This window comes from Rhinatrema bivittatum, chromosome 6 (genome assembly GCF_901001135.1).
Source record: "Rhinatrema bivittatum chromosome 6, aRhiBiv1.1, whole genome shotgun sequence".
NCBI classification, from domain to species: domain Eukaryota; kingdom Metazoa; phylum Chordata; class Amphibia; order Gymnophiona; family Rhinatrematidae; genus Rhinatrema; species Rhinatrema bivittatum.
Window position 1 is genome coordinate 159,865,298 of NC_042620.1, and position 25,600 is coordinate 159,890,897.

The following is a 25,600-nucleotide window of genomic DNA, read 5'->3' on the forward strand; positions in this document are numbered from 1 at the left end:
CTCCAATTTCTGCCTCAGTCTCTTCCTTTATTTCTATCTGTGGTATTGTCTCTATGCATTATATGCTGATGTTTAAGGGAAATGTTTGTCTAATCTGAGCTTTTCCTTACAGGAAAAGGAATCAAGAGGATGGTGTGAAATTACTACTCCCCCCCCCCCTCAGGGAAAAGAATTATGGAAATATATTTGAGAATGGAAGAAACTGTAATTTCTCCCTCCAGGAGAAATATAGCAATGGATGATAGATAACTAAGTTGGGTCCCTTGTGGATCGAAAGGGTTATGGAATTTATAGAGGATGTATTGCTAAACTGAGAGACCACACAGATCTCCTCCTGAGATCTAATGGCGCACTGAAGTATGGAAAATGAAAATGTGAGAATTAAGTTGCAGAGAGACCACTCTGATCCCCACTTGGGAACTAAATGCTGAAGTGCAGTGATGAGGAGATAGTACAGAGCTCTAGGAAATGTGTTCTTAAACTTTTCTCTCTCCCAAAGGAAATAGTGTATGTTGTGTAATTTTGGTATTGTACTTTGTTAACCCCTTGTGTTTACAGATGGGATTCCATCAATTCTGTCCTCAGGTGTTATCCTGTGCTGGATAAGGGATAGCCAGACTTAAGTTGGCCACGCAATGTCCTCCACCTGGAAGGAAACCTAAAAGTCATTCATTGGTTCCTGCCATGATATGTGTTATGTTATTGCCTGATGTGTAAGAATTGTTACAGTTTCATTTCTCAGGAGGGGGAGAAATGTGGCACCCCTGTGCCATAGAATGTATAGGGTGTAACAGGTGCAGGATGTGCTGCATTTAAAGAGGAGATTTCCCCCTAAGGGAACTCACAGAGGCCTAAGTTTTAGATGTGAGAAAGTTCTAGTAGAGAAAGATCAGCTTTCGGTCAGAGGGTGTTGTAGGCACTTTTTGATAGACAGTGGGGGTACAGTGTATTTGGGTTCGGTCTAAGGGTACATTATAAAGACTCTGACCCTCATAGGTCTGGGGCTACTCCAGAGGACAGGGACAGACAAAAACTGTACCTGTGATCCTCTCCCAGGGTTACGGGGGAAGAAGTAGGAGTTGGGCTGAGATTCTCTTCCAAAGTCTCAGGAAGCCTGAAGAAGAAGAAAGATTCCCAAGAAGTAATGGCGAAGAGAGAAAATAAAGGAAAAGTGTACATGAACTGGGGTGGGAACTTGTCTGGACCAGGAAGGCAAACTGTGCCAGCAGGAACTGTCCACGGGGCTTGGAGAATCCTATCTTCAGACCCAGAGGGATACTTGAGCTGATCAGGACATAGGACATTGGGAATAGAAAGAAAAAGGAGGCCAGGTTAGGCCGAAGAATATATGGACTAAAGAAAAAGAGAAAAGAAGTGTTATTACTAAAAAGCACTGATTAAGAAGTAAGGTATTATTAGGGAAAGAACAAAGATAAAGAAGTATTAGTTTTTCTGGCTATGAGGAGAGAAGATCTGAAAAGGACCTGCATTTTTCGTTGGACAGTAACTGTATCTGCTATCCTGTTACAATCTTTTATTCTGAATCTTCCTTTATGTTGGAACACAGATTTTGAGTGGACAATGGTTTATTTCTTGGGAGTGACTCTGGCCCTGCAGGTTATCCTGCTCCCAGCCCCACAGATTTTTTTCCCCACCTTGGGAGAGCGACCTCAGTGCTCCCCAAGGCTGGGAAGGTGACCCCCCTTGGGAATGGGAGTTACATAAGGAATCCAAATCCCTAGAAAGTTGTAAAACACTTTTCCCACTGTAACCACTGACTAAGTGCCTAAGTTTCCGATCCAGAACCCAAAGCCTTAAGAGGACTGAGCCTAAGGAAGCTGAGCAAGATATATAACTCAACCCCTCCAGCCAGAATTTCTTCCCCGACAGCAAGGCTAAAGAAGAACTACAGAGCCTACAGACATGAAGCTGATCCTCTGTTCAGGGTAAATACATTGATTCCTTAGGTTGTAAAGTGGAAGCAAAGAAGCTTGTATTTATGTTACTGCTGAGCAACCTAAGCTGTATAAATAAACCTTCATCTGAACAATTTACTAGCCTGGCTGAGCTGTCTTGCATGCTCACCTACCTCAATCTCCTACACTATTGCTATCAAATTCACAAAAACTCTGTTTGTTGGGCAGAATGACTTACTATGTATCTCCTGACCCAAGCAGCAATCACAATCTGACTCTTCTTCATCAAAAGGAAATGTGTACGGCACTTCCATCCTCGGTAAATCTTCTGAATAAGCGTGGCCAAGTCCTCAAGACGTGCCTTTCTCAAGTCTTCCAAGTTGAATAACTGAAAATAAATGTTACATGATTGGTAGACTAAAAGGCCAGAGGGCAACCTTAATCCTTCACTCACTTCTCTTGAAGATCAATGTATTTATCATTAGCATAAAGTTATCTGTATTTCTAACAATCCAATGTGACATATAATCATTTCCAGGCCTATAGCATCTTACAGTTGTGCAGTGAGAGCTAAGAAAATTGTAAAGACGTAAAGTGTGCCCTGCCTAACACGACTCATCTCACATCTGGCATAATCTGATTCTATGTAGCTTTCTCTCTGTTAAAAACAAACAAAAAGACCACATAAAAAACCTGCAGTGCTCCTCTTTTTAACAAGTTAATGATTTTAAAAGAGCCATTTGGAGTAGCAGGTCAATACAGACACTTCAAATGTGATCAAGCTGAAATATTTTGATGAAGATGCATAGCAGCGTACCAGCAGGTGGTGAAAAGCTTTTATTTCAATGACAACATACTACAGGAATCTTCTGTTCATCTACAGTGTCTGTGGTACCCTATCTTGGGCCAGTTCTCAGTAGGCAGTTCCCTGATAGGGCCCAGTAGAGAGCATAAATAAGTGCATGTATATGTGGAAGGAGAGGCTATACGAATTTATTTTGTGTGTGCGTGTGTATTATTTTTATTGGGTTTTAACAGGTTTTTAAGTTCGCGAACCAATTCAATGTATCCAAGCAAAATCCAGCTCTTCATCAAAATGTACTGGCTGCTAGCAAACTCCACAGTGGATCTACACAAAGCGTACAGCAGCTCTGCCCGAGATACATAGCAAACAAATTTCCAATGCATATCTTCCCCCACAGGGAAAGTGTACTAAATCCTCTTGGTGTGACTTCAACCTGAAGAACCCTATAGGATCTGTTGAAAACCTTAAATCAAAATCTACAATAAAATCAGAAGTTATTTTGGCAGTGGGAGGTTGTAACTCTAAATAATAATGCTATCCGAAGTGCTGATATCAAATGCATCAATCAATTTTGAAGAGACAGTGGATGAAATCATTCGTAAACAAACTAGTTGATCTTCTTATTGAATATAGTTTTAAAGAAGCTGTTTATTTTTATAACGTTTACAATACTTTGCAAACGGTACATGCACTACAGAAGCAAGACAGATATTACCTGCTTTGCCTAAAAGCACAAAACTGCTGAACTGCTGAAGAGAACATACATTCTTTGGCCGGGTTCACTGAGAGAGCTACCATTTGTTTAGATGTGTACTGCAGCCCATGGGAACATTAAGCAAACAAGCATAATCTACACACAGTCAGCTTTGTAATGACAAATATAAAGGAAGTTTTGTTCACATACCGTCCTAGGGTTGCGGATGAATATCTTTGATCTACCAAAAGAGTATTCTTCTTTTGGGATTTCCAATTCATTAACCAGTACTTCCACACCAACCCTAGAAAAGAACACAGAAGGTTAGAGAAATTAGAAAAAGGTTTATAATTACTATATGAAAGACATAGTTCATTCTAGTCTGTAGAATGAAGGGATAATATTTAAAACAATATTATGTAGATTATATTTATGCTTATAACAAAAAAGAGCACCAAACCACGATCCCAAGTATCAAAACTATAGCAAACAAAGGAACCGTTCAGTGTTAAGTCCCGTCAATGTCATTGACGGGACTTAACACTGAACTATCGGGACATAACATGCAAACATTTGCTAATTAATACCTTCCTTCCAATTATTCAAACAGGTGTTGTCATCGAGCCGCAAATAATTAGTAGCCCGGGTGGTTCTAGTAAGAATTTACAGAACACACAGTCAGGCTTGCTGATGCGGTGCTTTACAAAAATTTCAAACTCTCATTTTTCCTTTATGTAGTTTACAACTTATCTGATTTTTTGATGGAAGAGCTATTGTGAAGTTCATTTTTGGTTGCCGGTTCCTTTGTTTGCTATAGATTATATTTATGCAACATGTTCAGTGTCTAGAACAGTATTTCCCAACCCTTTCCTGGAAGCACACCTAAGCAATCGGATTTTCAGGCTATCCATAATGAATATGCATGAGACTTGCATACACTGGAGACCCAGGATATGCAAATCTATCTCATGCATATTCATTGTGGAAATCCTGAAAACCTGACTGATTAGGTGTTCCACCAGGGGAAGGTTAGGAAACACTGGGCCAGTACACTTATTCTGATTGTTGTAAAATTTATACTTGGCTACAGAATGGAAAAAAAACCAAAACAATTACACAAATCTAGCAGTAGGGATGTGCAGGCAAAAAGTTTTCGTTGCGTACGAGATAGGTATTCGTGGGGGGTCAATTCCGTTTCATGCGGAAGTATGGAGAATTCAATAAGTTGTCGATCTGTAAATACGTTACTACTAAAATTAACTACAACCCCCCACCCTCCTGACACCCCCGAGACTTACCAAAACTCCCTGGTGGTCCAGCGGTGGGCTCCGGGAACTCACTCACACCCTCAGTGCTAGTTTCATCATGGCGCCGATAGCCTTTGTCACAGGGGCTACCGGTGCCATTGGTCAGCCCCTGTCACATGGCCATCGGCGCCATCTTGTGCTCCTACCATGTGACAGGGGCTGACCAATGGCACCGGTAACCCCTGTGACATAGTATGGGCCGGCGTGAAAGGAGGTCGCTCCCGGACCCCCGCTGGACTTTTGGCAAGTCTTGTGGGGGTCAGGAGGCCCCCCCAAGCTGGCCAAAAGCCCCTGTGGGTCCAACGGGGGTCCCGGAGCGACCTGCCGTCCGCCACCAGGACTCAAAATGGCACCGATAGCCTTTGCCCATACTATGACACAGGGGCTACAGGTGCCATTGGTCAGCCCCTGTCACATGGCCATCGGCGCCATCTTGTGCTCCTACCATGTGACAGGGGCTGACCAATGGCACCGGTAGCCCCTGTGACAAAGGCTATCGGCGCCACGATGAAACTAGCACCGAGGGTGTGAGTGAGTTCCCGGACCCCACCGCTGGACCACCAGGGAGTTTTGGTAAGTCTTGGGGGGGGGGGGGGGTCAGGAGGGTGGGGGGTTTAAATTTTTATTTAGGCCGAATAAAACAGAAATCTGTTTAATACGTGGGGAGTCGCGATGCGTTTCACCTCCCCACGTATTTAACAGATAGCAAAAAATAAGTTGCGGATTACAAATACGTGGAAAATGGATGCACACCTCTATCTAGCAGTTTAGTTTATCATTAAAGAGTAGAATTTCTGGAAACTAGTTTAACTCTCTAAAAGAATTCTAGCTGGGTGTATGAATCAGACAGTTACATTAGAGCAGATACTATGCAAACTTTCTACAACAATTATAGCCATATACCTTAAGCCTGCCTGGCCAAGTCTACTACTTCTGCTTAAAGCGGGCCCTTCTCCTTCCCAGAACCGCCAGCGATGCCAGAAATCAGCACATAGGCAGCAACCCAAGAGCTCAATTCACTGGTGACAAGCCAGGTTTGGACCCTTCTCTCCCCTCAAGAGAAATAAAAAGTGTGTGTGCGTATGTTTGTGTCTCACTGATACCCAAAAATCAGTCATCAGAACTTTATCCAAAAGGGAAACTTAAAACCAATTAGGTATAACCAGTAGGTTCTTAAGCATCCAGAAAGACATAACATCTGCAGCCTCCTCAATTGCCAAATACAATATAGTAGAATGCGAGCAAACAGCATTATGGGGCTACTTGTCTGATGGGCCTAAAGGAAAGGAAGATTCAAAGGGAAGACAACAAACTTAGCCTGATTAAAAATACTTCAAAAATTTGGCTTCTCCACCTTCCCCCCTCCCCCCCCCAACTGAACATCTGCAAAATGTTCAAATATTAAGAGATTACAATTATTTACCCAAAACAGCAGCAAACATGCTATCAGTTTTTCAAGCTGAGGTAACAAATTGCAAGATTGTAGACTTGTTTCGAATGGATAAATCAGGTTCTGACAAGTTGGGGGTTTTTTTCCATTAATGAGAAGAAGCTCTAGCTATCACAGTCTAAATGTTTACTGAAAAGTCTGGTTAAGAACATAAGAACATAAGAAGGTGCCATACTAGGTCAGATCAAGGGTCCATCAAACCCAGTATCCTGTCTCCAATAGCTGCCAATCCAAGTCACAAGTCCCTGGCAAGCATCTAAATATTAAACAGATCCCAAGCTACTAATGCTGGCAACAAGCAGTGGCTATTCCCTATTGATAAATAGCAGTTTGAGTTTATGGACTTCTCCAGGAGCTTAGCCAAACCTTTTTTAAACCCAACACTAATGGGCCGATACAGAAAACCGCGCGGGAGAGCCGGCGAGCGCCCGCTCTCCCGACGCATGCCCAGCCCACTCTCCTGGGCGCGCGATTCAGGAAGCCCAGGTATGCTAATTAGGGCCCACGGTAAAAAGAGGTGCTAAGGACACTAGCGCATCCCTAGCGCCTCCTTTTTGACAGAAGCGGCGGTTGTCAGCAGGTTTGACAGCCGACGCTCAATTTTAGTGGCATCAGTTCCCGAACCCGCTGACAGCCATGGGTTCGGAAAATGGATGCAGGCTAAATTGAGTGTCTGTCTTCCAACCTGCGGGCCGCAGGCAGATTTACATTTTTTTTTTTAATTTACATTTTTTTTTTACTTTTGGGGCCTCTGACTTAATATCGCTCTGATATTAAGTCGGAGCCAGCTGAAATTAACGCTTGCCTTTGGACAGGTGTTCATTTCTGAAAGTAAAATGTGCAGCTTGGCTGCACATTTTACTTTCTGGATCGCGTGGGAATGACTAATAGGCCCATCAACATGCATTTGCATGTTGCATGTGCTATTAGTTTCGGGGGGGGGGGGGGGGGGGGGGGGGTTTGCCACACGTTTTCGATGCGCTATTACCCCTTACTGTATAAGGGGTAAAAATAGCGCGTCAAAAACGCGCGGGCTAACACTGTGCTTCGCTGGAGCGCACTTTACTGTATCGGCCCGTAACTGCCTTAACCACTTCATCTGCAATGAATTCCAGAGCTTAATTGTATATTGAGTGAGAAATATTTTTTTCTGATTTGTTTTAAATGTGCTACTTGCTAACTTCATGGAGTGCCCCCTGGTCCTTGGTATTATTTGAAAGAGTAAATAACAGATTCACGTTTACCCGTTCAAGTCATTTCATGATTTTATAGACCTCTTTCATATCCCCCTTCAGCTGTCTTTTCTCCAAGCTGAACAGCCCTAACCTCTTTAGCATTTTCTCAAAGGACAGCCATTCCATGCACTTTATCATTTTATTCGCCTTTCTGTGTACCTTCATATTTTGTGTCCACAGTACATTATTCCCATTAGGTACTTCAGCAATATATAAATATATCTTTAATATATAAATATATATACTATCAAAAAGTGTCCGGCATTGCTCAGGTAGTCTGGTCTATAATAGCGTGTGTGTGTGTGCGGGTGAGTGTGTGTAAGAGCCTGTGCCTGTCAGGTGAGGGCCTGAGTTTGTAGGTGCACCTATGCATGTGGGGGCCTATACATTATTTGCTTATTTGTTTGGGGGAGCTTGTGTGTGCATGTGCCTGTGTGTGTGCTCATATGCGTGTACTGTATAAGCTAGTATGTGCATGTGTAGGACCCTTTGTGTGCTTCTAAATGCTGCTGCTAAGTTTATTTCAGGTAAACGGCATAATGACCATATTTCTCCATTCTTAAATTGAATTGCACTGGCTTCCTATTGCTCAAAGAATGAAGTTTAAAGTTGGAGTAATTACACTCAAGTTGATTATTTCAAATGATTATCCCTGGGTTAATGCATTTGTTTGTCATCAAGGACTGAGATCTCAGCAAAGAGGTTTCAATGTCCCATCAACAAAGCAGATGAGACTTGCTGAAACCAGGGACTGTTTCTTCTCTGTAGCTGCTCCTAATTTTTGGAATTCCTTGTTAGAAATACTATGATTTCTAAATTGTGCAAAATCATTTAAGTTGGCTTTAAAAACAGTGCTTTTCAATCAGGCATACTTTTCTATTTAAATTTGATTAATTCATTTAGAGTTATTCAGTTTTGTAGTCTGCTGTGGATGAGGAATCTGTATTTGCTGTGTTTTATGTTATTTAATGTGTGTTAATATGTACATTGCCAAGTGCTAGGCATGTAGGCAATTTATAATTTTTAATAAATCTAAATCTTCTGTGCGCTTGTGTGCACCTCTGTGCACTAGAACGAGCTTGCATGTTCAATTGTGCAAGCTTGGGTGCACTTGTATGCCTGCCTGTCACTCTATGTGGCAGCGTGATAGACAGGGCTTTGCAGACAGAGCATATAAGCAAACATTACCCAGTGTTGCTAAGATTGTCTGGTAAATAACAGCCAGTGTGTGTGCATGCCTGTGCTTTTGGGGGCATGTGCCTGTATGTGTATTTGGAGCAGCCTGTGTGTGTGTCTGTCTGCATGTGCGTGCTGTGCGCCTGCAATAGTGCTTTGTAGGCAGAACATATTATCTTTGTACATTACACTTTCTACCCATCCTGGCGCCACCTGGTAGCCACAGACATACATCGCATTGTGACTAACACAAGCCTTTTATATATATATAGATATAGATACATGGAGACAGATAGAAAGATAGGTATCAGAGCATAATAGATGCTTTACTTGTTTTTCAATTAACCAATCTACCAATTTGGAGCATGTATGAATGGAAAGTTTCTAGAGGGAACCATTTTTTCCTCCATCAGGCTTTGATAAATAGAGCTCTAATTAACAAAAATAATGAATCTGGCTCACAGATGGCTTTTGCCATAGTGTACAAAGAATCTGAGATTCATTTTAAGTGAAAGTTGGTTGTTATTTAGGGAAAGTAATAAATTACAATTTAGTCTGCCTTAAAACAACCAGTTTGATTGCTGTGGCCAGATACACAAATTTTTGTGATGGATGCATGAGGAATTGTGCCCTTTGAACACGGGTCAGCGTAAACGTAGGTGTTAATAGAGCATTCATTCTCTTCACATTTGCTTTTTTTTTTATTATTGGCAATTCTTTGTCAGTTATTGATAAATAAATGTACTGAATATTTATATCAGGAGCACATTGTTAACCTCACTACATTATAGTGAGGGTTATTTTTAAGGCCATTTTGTGGGTAAAACCATGCTTTACCCATGGAAATGGGATTTTTGAAAATGGCCCACTTGGCATGCGGATAAATGTACATGCATACAGCCTCCACGAGCAGTTTACCTGCAACGGCAAGAAGCACTCCCAGGGGCAGGGCTGGGAAAGGGTTTGGAACTTCCCCGGGAAAGCTATCCGCGCCAGTTAATAAGTGTACATGTGTGCAGGTAAGAACTTACTGGGTCAGACTAAAGGCCCATCAAGCCCAGTATCCTGTTTCCAACAGTGGCCAGTCCAGGTTACAAGTACCTGACAGGATCCCAAAAAATCAATAGATACCATGCTGCTTATCCCAGGGAGAAGCCGTGGATTTCCCCCAAGTTCACCTTAATAATGGTTTATGGACTTTTCCTCCAGGAACTTGTTCAAACCTTTTTTAAACAGAGATACACTAACAGCTTTCACCACATCTTCCAGGAACAAATTCCAGACCTTAATTATGCGTTGAGTTAAAAACATTTTTCTCCTATTTGTCTTAAATGTTTCACCTAGTAACACGCAAGAGAGAAGTGTTTCGGGATGGAGTCTGGGTGGGGTTGGGTTTTATGCACCTGTTTTGTTTTGACTATAAAAGGTTTGCATGTAAATTCTCTCGGCAAAACTACGAGCATCTAATAGCAAGCGTAATTGTGCGAGTGTAGTTTTGCTGGGATAATTTTCAAAGCGAACTCATATGCCAATGTTTGCTTTGAAAACTGGTGAAACTTGGGTGCATAACAGCCTGCAAATTTAGGCAGCCTGTTATGCAGATGCCTTTAGTGGCTAGGGTTCTGGGGAGTGGGGAGCTTCTGTTTGTGGCCCCTGGCCAAGGAATGTCACTCCAATAGCCAAGCCGATGTGGGAGAGGAACATAAAATACAGGAAAAACCCAGGCTAGATGCAAATGAAGTTATTTGTAAGGCATCAATCATTTTTTTAGTGCCTTGCAATGACTAGAATGAGGGCAAAAATATAATAGATACAAGCTTTGACTATGAGTGCAGGCAAGCTGCTTAATTGTTAGATCTGCGTGGCTAGAAAGGATTTTTGTGTTATTTATATTACCTTGCAGGTTTAAAAAATTCATTTTATAACCTGCTAATGTACAGTCTATTTCCATGATCCTGTTTTGTACACCGCTTGGAAAGTTCTTTCAGATCTGAGAAAGCAGTTATTAAGAAACTATAAATCAAGCCTCATAGCATTGTAGCCCAATCTGACTGAGCTGGAAGCCAAAGGAACCGGAGGAATCTGCCAAGCCAAAAATTCCCCCCAAAAAATGTTCAAATCATTAGTTCAAGTGTAAGATACAATTGTGTCGTATTTATTCCTAGCTGCACCAACAGCTAGGTCACACTTATTTATTCAATTATTTTTTTATTCCTGTTTTATGCTTTATCAGTTCTGGCCTGTTTCTCTCTTCTGAAGAAAAAGAAAGCCTGTGACTACAGAGAAAGGAGCCACCACTTGCGCTGCTACTGATAATTAGTTAGAAAAACACATTTATAGATGCTCCCCACCCTGGGAACAGGAAAATACCAGCTGTAAAACCTATCATAGCATTTCCTGTTATCTCCAAGGGGAAAAAGAGAGGGAGGGAAGGGGAACTACAGAGCGAGGACCTGCTCATGAATATCAAAACACTAAACATAAATGGATCAGAGCTGAGTCTGGAAGGCTCTTCTTAGATATTAAGCCTTTACACCCATAAAGGTTAACGTTTGCAGAGAATTTTGACTTAGATTTATCATTTTGCTATAAATTTTGCATGAACAGCGTCTGCGATAAAAAAAAAAAAGGGGGTGTGGTTAGGGAAATTTTTGAGATATTGCAATGCACGTTAGATTTATCACAGCCATGATATTTTCACATCACAAGCTGAGAAGTGCCTACACAGGCATTTCCACGTTTTTGGCTTGCTCAACAAGCAAGTGATTGAGCGAGCAAGAGAGAGAGAGAGTCTCATATAAGTCAACTATTTATGCTACTGTAGGAGGGTCAGCCAGTAACTCCAATGAGGTTTTGTGGTGGTCTAGGGTTTTGGGATGGGAAGAACTCTGCCCTTCTCTTCCTTCCCATAGCTCTTGCAGCTGATACCATCTGTCCCTTAGGCAGGCACAGATGGTATCAGCTTCCAGCAGGAACCCCAAAGAACTGCCGCAGTGCGCTTGTTTAAAGGTCCCCAGTGCTAGGGTGACATCAGCGATCCTGTCTCCAATTGGTGACTTCCAGGTGAAGGGATAATACAGGGCTTCACAACCTCAGGCAGGCACAGACGGTATCAGCTTCTAGCAGGAACCCCCAATGAGGAACATTTTAAGGTTAGGGGAGGACTGGCAATGACCAGCAGGTTCTGTCAAACCAAAGTTTTCTAGCAACGAGATCAAGAAGAGCACCTGGGAATTATTATACTGAGCAAGCTAGACATCAGGATTTGATAGAACTAAAGGCTGGCAAGCAGTGGGGGTGTAATAATGAGGTAAGTCTGAATAACAATGAAGTCAGTAAGTAGGGACACTGCCAGGCCATGGATGCCTAATACGAGGGACAGATCTGCAATGAACGCTTTAGGAATGATTTTGAGTAACTGGAAAGGTTGAAGAAATCTACAAAATGTAAGAGATAGAATGGCCGCCCTTTGAAAAAAGGTTTTTCAGAGCAGCCTCCTCTGTTTACCCAAAGGAAGGTTGAGTGGAGACATGATGGCACTGAATCAATACATTGAAGGGTCTTGCAAGGAGCTTCCAGGGAAATCATTTACCAGAGGAACAACTAACAAAACAGAGGGGGACGGGGGAAGAGGGCTATCTTCTGAGTCTAGAGAAATGTAGGTTTCCCTACCTGTACAGAAAGGCACTTTTTACACTAGCAGTAGCAAAGCTGTGAGATACGCATTCATTGGAAGGTCAGCTAACTATGCCTTGATATGTCTAAAAAGGAGAACAAAAACCAAGTGTTTGATAAGGGGAAGAGCTAGGATTTTGTGTTGGATAAGTGTAACCTACCTCCCACGTCCCTAACCCCGTGGAGCTCCTGGGATACATTGGCCCCAAAGAAACTACAAAAGGAGTGAAATTCATTTTTTCTTTTACCTTTCCATTGTCTCCAATAGTGCATAAAACTTTCCTGGATCCTAAAAGTATTAAGAAGGTTCGATTAAACGAGACTTATAATCGTACTTTCTCCAGAGCCGCTCCCAGTTTATGGAGTAGCCTGCCATTGATGTTATATGAAGATGGTGACTATAAATCCTTCAAGAAACAATTAAAAACATATTTATTTAGTACAGCATGTGCAGGCTGTGATCGAACTATTTACTGAATATATAATACATAGGTTTGTTCAGTATCAGTGATGTTTTATTTTCTTGTTTTATGATTTTCTTGTTTTTTATTTGTATTTGTAACTGTCATGATTTGGTGTTTATGTTATCTTGAATCCACTTAGAAAAAGCCCTGGAAATAGGGGGAATACAAATCAATGTAAATAAATAAATAAGAGTCCTCAGTCCCCCTCTCCCCCTATGGCATTTCCATTTAGATGCACAATCTGACCAAGCTGACTCATTTAATCTTACTCCAAAACCTTTAATATAGGTTTCAATCCTTTTTGACAGACTGTTATAGGTTGAAGACAATTGATTTTGTTGTTTAAAACCAGTTTCAAAACTGAGTAGACTAAAATAAATGAAATGAGGCTTGAACAGTAACTACTGTAACTCATTACCTTATCTAACCCCTGGTTACAAATACGTGATAGAATGTGGCTATTTTATTAAATATTTCATTGCTAAATAGACAGTATGGGAAAAGACTAATTGGCTGAAAAAGGAAATACAATCTTGTGTTTCATCTTCCACAGAACATCTGTTGACCTTTCTTTCATAGGAGAAACTCTCCCAGAAATTAGTACTGTGTGGATAAAATCTTATCCAGTTTTCAGCCTAACAATCACTCCCGCCAAAGTAAATAAAGTCATTTTCTTGTAGCATGTCTCATAGAAACATGATTGCAGTAAAAGAATGTATGGCCCTTCCACCAATTTTATTTAGCATTATAATTCCCATCACATCCTTAAAGATCCCTGATATTATCCCATGCTTTCTTGAATTCAGATAGTGTTTTGGTTTCTATCACTTCCACTGGGAGGCTGTTCCAATCATCCACCACCCTCTTTGTAAAGAAATATTTCCTAAGATTACTCCTAAAAGTCTACCCCCTATCAACCTCATCGCATAACCCCTCATTCTAGAGCCTCTTTTCTGTCAAAACAAGTTCACCTCCTGTGCATGGAAACCTTTGAGATATTTGAATGTCTCTACCTTATTTCCCCAGCTCACCTTTCCTCCAGGGTGTACATATTTATTTATTTATTTATTTATGTCTATCTCCATATGGTTTATATAATGAAAACCACTGGCCATTTTAGTATTCACCCTCTAGTCCAACTTCATCCTGTTTATATCTTTTTGAAGGTGTGGACTCCAGAACTGTACACAGTATTCCAAGAGAGGTCTCACCAGGGACCTATTCAGGGGCAAAATCACCTCCCTTTTTCTGCTGACCATGCCTCTCCCTATGCAGTCAAACATCTTTCTGGCCTTTACCATTGTTTTATCCAACTGTTTGGCCACCTTAAGATCATCAGATACAATTACCCCAGATCCTGCTCTTCCTTTGTGTTAAGAAGACTTTCACCTTCAATACTGTAGCTTTCCCTTGGGCTTTTGCATCCTAAATGCATTACTCTGTATTTTTTAGCATTAAATCTTAGCTGCCAGAACTTAGATCATTCCTCAAGCATCAATAGATCCTTTCTCATGTTTTCCACATCTTCCTGCTGTCCACGCTGTTACAGATTTTGGTATTATCCGCAAAAAGACAAACCTTTCCTTTCAATCCTTCCATTATGTCACTCACAAAAATGTTGAAAAGAACCGGTCCCAGGACCGATCCTTGAGGCACACCATTAGTAACACCCCTTCAGAGAAAACTCCATTTACCATTCCCTTTGATGCCACCCACTCAGACAGTTTCTAACCTAGTCAGTCACTCTAGGTACTATACCAATGGCATTCAATTGATTTATAAGTCTTTTGTACAGAACCGTGTCAAAGGTCTTGCTGAAATCCAAATACACTACTTCTAGCACTCTCCATTGATCCAACTCTCTGGGTCACCCAAAGAAATTGATCAATTTCATCTGATAAGATTTACCTCTTGTAAAACCATGCTGCCTCAGATCTTACAATCCATTGGATTAAAAAAATTGCACTATCCTCTGTTTTAACAGCGATTCCAATAGTTTGCTCAACACAGAGGTCAGACTAACCAGTCTGTAGTTCCTAGCCTCCTCCTAACTTCCACTTTTAAGAATAGAAACCACATCTGCCCTTTTCCAGTCCTCCGGAACTACTCCAGACTCTAAAGAAGCATTGGTCAGCCAGCAGAGCTGTCAGGATACCTCTATGTTTCCTTAGTACCCTTCGATGTATTCCATCCAGCCACATCACTTTATCTACTTTAAATTTACTTAGCTCCTCACAAATACACTGTTCTAAACATCAGTTGAGATTTACCTCACTTCCAATCTTATTTGTATTTGTTTTATTTGGCCCTGTTCCAGGCCCTTCCACACTTGAATACTGAACAGAAATACTTGTTAAGTAATTTTGCTTTTTCCTCATCAGCCTCTACATATTCCTCTCCTTCACCTTTGAGACTCACAATGCTACTTTTGCACTTCATTCTATCAATGACATATCTAAAAAAAAAAGTCTTGTTCTCCAGTTTTACCATATTAGCTCTTTTTTCTTCTATTGAATTTCTCATTTATGTTTCCCTCAAGTAATCTTCATAAAAACATTTGCGGGAGCAGTTGATGATGAGGGTTCATAAACTTATGTGCACCAACTAGGAAAGAGACCTTGAGGTGATCAAGACTGATGATCTCAAGGTACTGAAACAGTGTGATAAGGAAGTGTCCCCTCTGAGACAAAGAGATGCTAGGGTACATAGGGAGAGGCATAACCAATTGAAAACAGGAGGGGGATAATGCCCTTCTGGATAGATCATCGATGAGACCTCACCTAGAATGCTGTATTTTAGTTCAGGAGGCTGTACCTCCGAAATAAAAGAGGCAGACTGGAGGTGGTCCAGAGAAAGTCTACCAAAATGGTGGAGGATCTGCATCAAAAAGCTATATGGGATTGAAAAACTTAAATTTGTATAACCTAGCAGAGAATTGGGGGTGATATGATACAGACATTCAAATTCCTCAAGGTATAAATAATGCATAAGAAGCAAACCATTTTCAGAGGAAAGAATGCTTTAGAACAAGAATGAGATTAAAAGGAGGTAGACTAGGAGCAAACATCAGAAAATATTTCTTCATGAAAAGGATGCTGGATGCATGGAATGGCCTCCCAGGGAAGAGATGGAGACAAAAATAATGGTTTTCAAGAAAGGATCTAGGTTTATCCCAGCAAATCCATTCTCATACTCACAAAAGGGATTATATTTAAAACCTATTTATTAGTTATAGTGGTGCTTTCCAGGATAATTCTGCAACCCTAAACTTTCTTACCAGAAATCATAAAATGATCTGTCCAGGAGTCTTGGCTTTTACAGCATCCCCTATTATTTTTAATAAATGTATAACTAAGAGCAGAAAGAACCTTGAAGAGTTGACTCTACATTTAGAATAATTTCTTTCCAATTCTACCTTATAAGAATATAAGAACTTGCCATGCTGGGTCAGACCAAGGGTCCATCAAGCCCAGCATCCTGCTTCCAACAGAGGCCAAACCAGGCCACAAGAACCTGGCAAGTACCCAAACAAATTTGCTATTAGAATCTCAAATTAATACTTAGAATGTGATTATCCAAAAAGCCTTGATAATGTGGTTCCTCCCTATGTTCATAATATAGCTCTGAAGAAAAATCTCCAGTAGTTTCACACAGAGCTACTACTTAAAAAAAATAGTCAACTAGAGAGGAGATAGTGAAGGGACAAGACTGTAGATAGCCTACGAGCATGTACAGTCAGTATTTATAAATATAATATTGGTTAAACAGACAAAGAAGGACTACTAGAGAAGGAAAAGAGAACACATACGTGTAATTTTTCAAAACTATATAGACTATTTAACCCTTGATCGGCTGCCCACAGAAATAGGAGGTACAAATGTATGTATGTATACAAATGTATGTATACACATACCTGTTGCTTCCTGGGTAGCTTCCCTTTGAAAATTAGCTACGAGATGTGTGCACATCTCAGAATAACATGAGTTATTGAAAGCTGACCCTATTGTAAGGCAATTCTAACCTTCCATACTGAATCAGAACCAGTTAGGTTTCCAAATATCACTATATTTTTCACCCTTGAGAGCAGCAGTAATCCTGTCAGTAGATACTATTTCTAATAACAGACCAGCTCAAGAGTTAATGTATGTCTTTTTCTATCTAGATTAATGCAATGGTATACCTAACTGCATGTGTTAAATAAAAGATTAGCTTCTTGGAAAGAGCTGCAACCACACCTCACCAACCACCCCAACAAACTGTAAGAGACAACAAAATATAATATGCCTCGGGGATTTGGATTTCATCCTAAATCATCTTCCAAAAAATCTGAGCTCTACCATTGATGCATAGATGTGCACTGCTCACATTGCCTCCAGTGCATTGAAGTTCCTGTACGGCAAAACTTGGAGAAAAACACTTATCTGTACATAAAGGGACTGATTTTCAAAAGGTTCGACATGAATAAATGGGCTTTTTGAAAATTGTCCTGGAGGTCATACACATAGAAATGTGCATGTAACTCACTTACATGAGTACTTTTTTTTTTTTTTATAATTGTCTTTATTGTATTTTCAACAAAATTAACATTGAACAATGTTTAAACATGTAACATAGTAACAGAATAGCCCCTATTCCCCATCACCCTCAACTCCCATCTCTCCCCTTCTCCCGTCCTTGTCTCCCCTAGTTTCTCGCCTAAGAGGATAAGAGATGTTAGAATGTCTAGGCGTCATAGTGGATACACATTGAAATCATCGTTCAGTGTGCTGCGGCAACCAAAAAAGCAAAAAGAATGTTGGGAATTATTAGAAAGGGAATGGTGAATAAAACGGAAAATGTCATAATGCCTCTGTATCGCTCCATGGTGAGACCGTACCTTGAATACTGTGTACAATTCTGGTTGCCACATCTATAAAAAGATATAATTGCGATGGAGAAGGTACAGAGAAGGGCGACCAAAATGATAAGGGGAATGGAACAGCTCCCCTATGAGGAAAGACTAAAGAGGTTAGGACTTTTCAGCTTGGAGAAGAGACGGCTGAGGGGGGGATATGATAGAGGTGTTTAAAATCATGAGAGCCAGGTAGATGTGAATCGGTTATTTACTCTTTCAGATAACAGAAAGGCTAGGGGGCACTCCATGAAGTTAGCATATGGCAAATTTAAAACTAATCAGAGAAAGTTCTTTTTCACTCAATGCACAATTAAACTCTGGAATTTGTTGCCAGAGGATGTGGTTAGTGCACTTTGGATAAGTTCTTGGAGAAGTCCATTACCTGCTATTAATTAAGTTGACTTAGAAAAGAGCCACTGCTATTACTAGCAACAGTAACATGGAATAGACTTAGTTTTTGGGTACTTGCCAGGTTCTTATGGCCTGGATTGGCCACTGTTGGAAACAGGATGCTGGGTTTGATGGACCCTTGGTCTGACCCAGCATGGCATGTTCTTATGTTCTTATGAAGTGCAGTCATTTTAATGATTACCCTAGTGTACCAAGCTCCTATTGAAAGTAGAGGATATGACATAAGAGCTTTCAAGCTGCTTCTAAATATTTGCCCTGTAATGCTATTGGAAGGTGTTGACTAAAAGGGCCCCAAACTTTCGAGAAGGTCGCTTTCTTGTGTTACTCGAGTACTTTTAAGTGCACAAAAAAAAAAAGCAAGGCATTCGGGGGTGGGGGGAGGCATATGGAGTTGGAGCAAGGAAATGGTTTACGCACGTATTTTCAATTTTCACAAGTACACACATAAACATACATGCACGTGTTAACACGCGCTCCAGAGCAAAGATATACATGTAAACACAAGCCTGCCCTAATTTTCACAGCTCTAATTATGCGAGCCTGCTTTGATAATTTGGGCTAAAGTCTGCGAGTACAATTATAAAATTGTGCGCATAATGTTGGGGGTCATTTTGTAACAGCTTATCTAAGTTTACAACATTATTCAAACTGAACTTTTGGGGTAGATTTTCAAAAAGGGCGCCCTCGCGTACTTTTGTAGGCGCATCAGGCGCAAACAAAAGTACGCTGGATTTTAGTAGATACGCGTGTAGCCGTGCGTATCTGCTAAAATCCTGGATCAGCGCGCGCAAGGCTACCGATTTCGTGTAGCCGGCGCGCGCCGAGCCGCGCAGCCTACCTCCGTTCCCTCCGAGGCCGCTCCAAAATCGGAGCGGCCTCGGAGGGAATTCGCTATCACCCTCCCCTCACCTTCCCCTCCCTTCCTCTACCTAACCCACCCCCCCGGCCCTGTCTAAACCCCCCCTACCATTGTTGGGGGATTTACGCCTCCCAGAGGGAGAAGTAAATCCCCGTACGCCAGCGGGCCGCTGGCGCACCTAGACACAACCCGGGGGCGGTTCCCGAGGGTGCGGCCATGCCCCTGGACCACCCCTGGCCGAAACCACGCCCCCGGGCCTGCCCCCGAAACGCCGTGACCCCCCCGAAAACACTGCGCTGATCGGCCCCGCCCCCGACACGCCCCCCTCGGAAAACCCCGGGACTTACGCGAGTCCCGGGGCTCTGCGCGCGCCGGCAGGCCTATGTAAAATAGGTGCACCGGCGCGCAGGCCCTGCTCGCGTAAATCCGGGCGGATTTACGCGAGCAGGGCTCTTAAAATCCGCCCCTATGTGAATAGGTTAGCTTTGAAAATTAGCTCATAAAAACTTGCCACACTGACTTACACCTGCTAATTCATTCGCAGAAAGTTTTCACCAAATGTTGCTAACGTACTATTCAAAATAGAAAAATTATGCATGTAAGTACTAATCATTCCCCAACTTCACCCTCTAGAATGTCTGCTCAGGCCCAGGTAAATCTGCACACACACAGGGCTAGATTTTAAAAAGGAGCATCTTGCGCATGCCAAGCCCCCTCCAAGCCGTGCTACCTTTCCCCGTTCCCTCCCAGGCTGCTCCTACCCCCCTACCCCACCTTCCCTTCCCTTCGCCTACTTCCCCTGCCTTTCCCCCCACCTTTGATGACTTTTTTTTGTTTTAAAATTTACTTCAGCCCTGGGGCTGAAGTGAGCTGCGTGCATCGGCCGACTGTCGGCACGCAGTTCCCGGCCCAGCGACCGTGCAGAGGCCTCTGGCCACGCCCATACCCTCCCCGGCCCCTCCCCTGGACCACCCCTTTTGTAAAGCCCCGGGACTTACACACATCCCGGGGCTTTGCCCTCATCACCAGGCTTTTTTAAAATAGGCCCAGCGCGCGCGTAACCTTTTGAAAATCTGGCCCATAGGGTTTATGTGCAAAAGTTTGCTCTCACATTTATAACCAGCAATTTCAGCTAGTAAAGAACAGTTTTACCCATGGAAATGGTTTTGAAAATTACCTTCTAATTAAGTCATTTTTTAAAATAATATATATTTAGACTTTGTGCACATTTTTTCATTTTAAAGGTTGGCCCTCTTCCTGTCAGGGCAAGATGTGAGCCGGGAGGGGTTCAAACCAAGGCAGGCTCAGAAGGCAAGGCAGGAAGGAGCCTTAGCCACTGGCCCAGCCATGTAACATGATGGAGCTGGAACAGCAGGGGAAAGGACTGGATGGGAAAGCCCTGTGATCACAGCAACTTAGGTACCAGGACTGAGTTGCCAGGAACCAGGATGTTGTTCCATGCAACCAGAAGGCTGCCCAGACCTCATGCACAATAAACTTCCTCTTCTAGCTTCCAGCTCCAGCATCATTTTCCAATTTAGGGACCAGTTGTTCTAACCTTGCTTCCTGCTTCTGAGACTTTGTTGGTTACTGCTATCGTCCTTCCTTCAGGATTCACTTCACTCTACCCTTGTATATCAATCCCTAATGCCAGGCCTGAACTGTGAGTACTCCCCAGGAGAGGGAACCTGACACTGCCCTCAAATCAAAATCCCAGTCCTGATTCCATTTCAGAATTAGGTGACTAGGAGTTTCCACTTCAAATCTGGCCTCCATTATACTATAATAATTATACTAATAAGTAATAATTATACAGCAAGTATGGAGATCTCAGATTTGACTGGCTCATAGTCAAAATCTACTTGTTGGATTAGGCATGTGACCTTATATGCTCTTCTGACCAGGATGGTAGAGAACCAAAGAGGAAGATAACAAAAACCGAGATTTACATAAGCAGCAATATCCTATGAGTGGTGAAACCTCTTGGGCTGATAGCTGGGAAATATCCTTAGCAGTGTGTAGACCATAAAAAACTGGTCAGACTGGATAGGTCATGTAGAGGCCAATATTAAGCCGTTGAATGGCTCGGCTAGTTAGCCAGATAAACAGATCCAGCTAACTAGCAGGGTATATTCAGCAGCACAGTGCATCGCTGAATATACCCGGCTATCTTAAAGTTAGTAGCATATGTTTATGGCAGCTAACTTTAGGACAGCCCTATAGCAACACCAGAGTTAACTCCAAATATTGCCACAGAACACCCCCGACTTATGTAGCTAAATTCTAGGCGAGAACGAGTTAAGCAGCTTTAATTTAGCAACAAATGGCTTTTAATATCACTGGTTAGCCATTTAGATGGATAACTTTTCCGTAACTATCTAAATGGCTTTTGAATATCAACCTCTTGGTCTATATCTATCATCATCTACTAGATAATGTAGAGATAATAGATATCTACTATATCTATCATCTCTACATTACCTACATTTCTAGGTACCCTCCCATGTATGTTTAAATATTGCAGTTTATAAATTGAACATATATATACTATTCTTAAAAGTAAGTCAACGTGCCAAAGAATGCGCATGATTTACACAGGCTCCATTATTTTCAGTAGGGCCTTTTCCTTGATAATATGTGTTTTTGCTTAATGCACCTTTGTGAGTAGGGGTGATGGATACAAACTAAAGTTGTTCAAAATTCTTAATCTGCATATTTAACCATATCTACCACATAAAACACAGGATCAGCATTATACCAAATCTCCATGATTCCTGTGAATGATTGTACCGATAGGTTAGAATATGAAAGGATAAATGGGAGAGTGTAAATTCCTGAATATGCATAATTCTAGACTGCAGGCCATGAATTCAGTCTGTTTTAACATCCCTTCAATGGGATGTTAGAACAGACCTCATTCATCATCAAGGAAGTTAGATTAGAATTCAAAAGTACCATCAGGTTTAAATCTATGCTTTGGTATCTTTCATGAAATAGCCAAGCTGTATATGGATCAACTCCTGTTCAAGTTCTCAAATACTGTAATCTAGCTGTCCAATACTAAATAAATCTATACATTTGGAAAAGTCATTCCACCACTCTTCTTGGGACACCAAAGTGTGTCAAACTTAATTCTGGATACTTTTTTGTTTCATATAAAACAAGTGATACTAGCAGCTAGCTCCTCAAATACTTTAACAGAGACAGAAAAAGGTATGCACTGAGAAAGATACAACAAAATGAATTTCTTCACACCCATGACAAACACTTATCTCAAAATCTGTCCATTCAACAAAATCTCACTTAATGTTTTTATTTAAATTAGCCTTAAATAATTCTTGAAACTCTGAAACAACTTTCATCCCCAATTAAGTAAACCTTACTTATGCATTTTAAAGTTTAATCGCCCCAAAGGAATACATGTTAGATGCAACTTGAAAAATCTTCGGTTTAGTATAATTGATCTTATACTAGAAATTAGAGTTATATCTTTTCAATAGCCCTAAAAGAAAAGGCACAGACATTTTGAAATTAGAAAGAAATAAGCATAAAAAATTCTATGCTGCTATGCTTTAACCACCCACAAAGTGAAAACCTGCTACATCAATCTTCTGTACCTGGCATTTTATTCCTATACAAGCCGTTAAGCCCGTTAAAACGGGCTACATCCCTCTGTCTCTCACCTCCCCCTCATTCTCTCTCCCCTACCTCCCTCCCACCCACTCACCCACTCCTCCCCAGCCTCCCTCTCCTCTCACTCAGTCCCTCCCTCCCTCTCACTCAGTCCCACTCACTCTCCCTCAGTCCCACTCACTCTCCCTCAGTCCCACTCCCTCCCTCCCTCTCCCTCAGTCCCACTCACTCCCCCTCAGTCCCGCTCACTCCCCCCCTCTCCCTCAGTCCCGCTCACTCCCCCTCACTCAGTCCCTCCCCCTCACTCCCTCCCCCTCACTCAGTCACTCCCTCCCACTCTCTCTCTTCGTCCCTCCCTCTTAGTCCGTCCCTCCCTCCCTCTCTCTCTCTCCTCCCTCCCTCGCTACTGGCCGCTGCCGCTACCGCTGCCGCCGCCCGCTGCCGCTGCCCGCTGCCGCTACCGCCGCCGCCCGCTGCCGCTGCCCGCTGCCGCTACCACCGCCGCCCGCCACCGCCGCCCGCTACCGCCGCCACTGCCGCCCGCCGCTACCGCCTCCGCTGCCGCCCGCTACCGCCGCCGCCGCCCGCCCCCGCTGCCGCTACCGCCGCCGCCCGCTGCCGCTACCGCCGCCGCCACCCGCTACCGCCCGCTACCGCTGCCCGCTGCCGCTGCTACCACCGCTGCCGCCATGTTTTTTGGTTTTTTTTGACGCTGCCTAAGACTGACGTGCTCGCCCGCACATGCGCAGTAGAGCTGCTCTCTACTGCGCATTTGTGGGCACGTCGGACAAGCTTCATTTATCTAGTTAGATCACACAGCAGAGAAAGCAGATATCCTTGGTATGTTCCTCTAAAAAAGGAAGAGCCATTGGGAGGGTCTGTGTGCAGCAGGGGCCCCTCAGTGGGCCATGTTACCTGCTCTTCAGTCCTCCAAGCGGCCATGTTTCCTGTACTGTCACAGTTTAAAAGCTGTCCTCACAGTAAGGATCCTGCCTCATCTTGGTCTCCTATACTCTGTGATGTGGCCATTTTAGTCCTGGCCCTGGCCCTATTATTGTGGCCCCCTGTGTTTTCTTAGCCTTAGCTTTGCATCTTTGGTGTTTGTTCCCAGTATTGTGGCCTTCTGTTTCTCTTGTTTTGGTCTTGTTTGTTTCATGTCTTCTACTGCTCTTCCTTGTTCTCTCTTGTTTTGTGGGCAACCTTGTGTTTTGCCTTATCTTTAGTCCTGCCCTGTCTTAGTGGGTGCCTTTTAGTCCTGTGAGCACTTCAAGTTTAAGTCCTGCTGGCTACCAGAACTTGAGTCAGAGGTATCTGGTCAGACAGAAAATTCCTGGTGCCTGGCCAGACCTCTTCCTGTCTGTAGCCTGGCTTTAGTCTGCTCCTGCCCTGGGAGTTACCCATAATTGGCACCTGTGTTATGACAGTCAAATCAAAATCTAATTTAATATTTAAAATTCCTATCCATTCCATAAACCCAGAAGGACAGCTGAAAGACTGAAGTGCATTAAACATAAAAGACTACTACACCTTATCAAAGGCCTTCTCCTCATCTAACACAATCAATTAAGGATTTGACCCTTGTTTGTAAGGTGAATTAAATTAAACAGCCTCCTAGTGGTGTTTGTTGATAACTGTCTTTTCATAAAACCAGACTGATCAGCTCTATCAGAAATGGCAACAGAAACTCCAGTCTCAAATGCAAGACCTTAGCCACTACTTTCTTGTCAGTTAATCAAGGACACAGGACAGTATAAATTAAAATTTAGTTTGTCCTTTTTTCTTCTGAATTAAGATTATTGAGCAAATGTCAAATTTCCTACCTTTACTTATGATGTCTGAAAATATTTCAATAGATCAATAAAGAAAGGTGAAAACTCCAATGTGATTTTTTTTTATATACAAATCTAGGAAGTAGTCATCTGGACCTGAACGTTTTCCTTTAGGAAGACATCCGATTGCCATGTAAGTGTCTTCCATTGAAACAGGAATTGCTAACAAACTATTCTGTTCAAGAATTAATTTAAGTAACAATAATTAATCCTTCAAAAAATAGATTAAACTCCAGCTGGCTGAAGCTGGTTGCTTAGCATAAACAGAAGTAAAATGTTCCAGAAAAAGAACTTGTCTTTGTAACTTGTCTTTGACCTCTCCTGACTTATTTAAAATATCACCTACAGACCTAAGAGGCCTACCTACTAAGCTGCAAATAAAATTGCAATGCTGAATCTGGTGTTTAACACATTAAAAACACATTATAGTGCAAGATAGATAATGTTCATGCAAGAGTTACCAATTACAAATCAGGCCTAATATGAAAAAAATATTAATGAGCTGTATCATATGTTAATGTATGCAAAGCAACTCATTAAAATGCAAAAGGCTTATTAATGTTGCCTATGATAAACATTGTAATTCGCGATAAGCCTTCCAAAGTTAACTATACCTCAAAAAATGTAGTTAATGCCCATCCACTCACCCCCAATAAGATAAAGAGGGTAATTTTCAAACTGCTCGCATTGCTGCAAATTCCATGGGTATTTTTTACCCACAGACTTTGCATTAACTGTCAAAGGAAATAATGCACATACTTTCACTTAAAAAATTGCCTAAGGAAAAAAGTACCCCCAGAAATTTGCATCTACTTCTACAGTGGATACATTTTCCAACTAAAATTATGCATGTTGATTTTTACTCTGACCCATCTCTACCCTAAGAATAGCTTCTCTACAATACAGGTAAAAGTATGTACCTTATCAAACTACCGTACACATGCACTGTTATCCTCATTCTGAGTAGGCAATTTTCAGACAGGCAATTTACACAAGTAAAATGCTTTGTACCCATAGGAATCCATTTGAAAATTGTCCTGTAATAGAGCAGATGGCCCCAAGTTTGGTACCCCAGCATACAATTCCCTCTTCCTTTGCCTGCCCCTGCCCAACCACTCACTCCCAACAGACCTAGTCAGTAGCTTGCCTTCCAGCATAAACCATATCCTCCACCTGACTTGCAAAAACAAAAGAAGCCCACCCCCACCACAGGCTCTCTTCATAGTCTTGCCCAACTGCAGCTCCAAAATTC

The 25,600-nt window shown here is 42.1% G+C and overlaps 1 protein-coding gene across 1 annotated transcript in view; it reads right to left on the minus strand.

Annotated features, from left to right (window-relative positions):
• MYO1B (myosin IB) overlaps nt 1-25,600 on the minus strand; it is a 367,758-nt gene that overhangs the window by 82,088 nt on the left and 260,070 nt on the right. Inside the window, 2 exon segments of the mRNA XM_029606086.1 lie at nt 2,155-2,304; nt 3,626-3,719. Coding sequence (XP_029461946.1) covers nt 2,155-2,304; nt 3,626-3,719 — 244 coding nt within the window.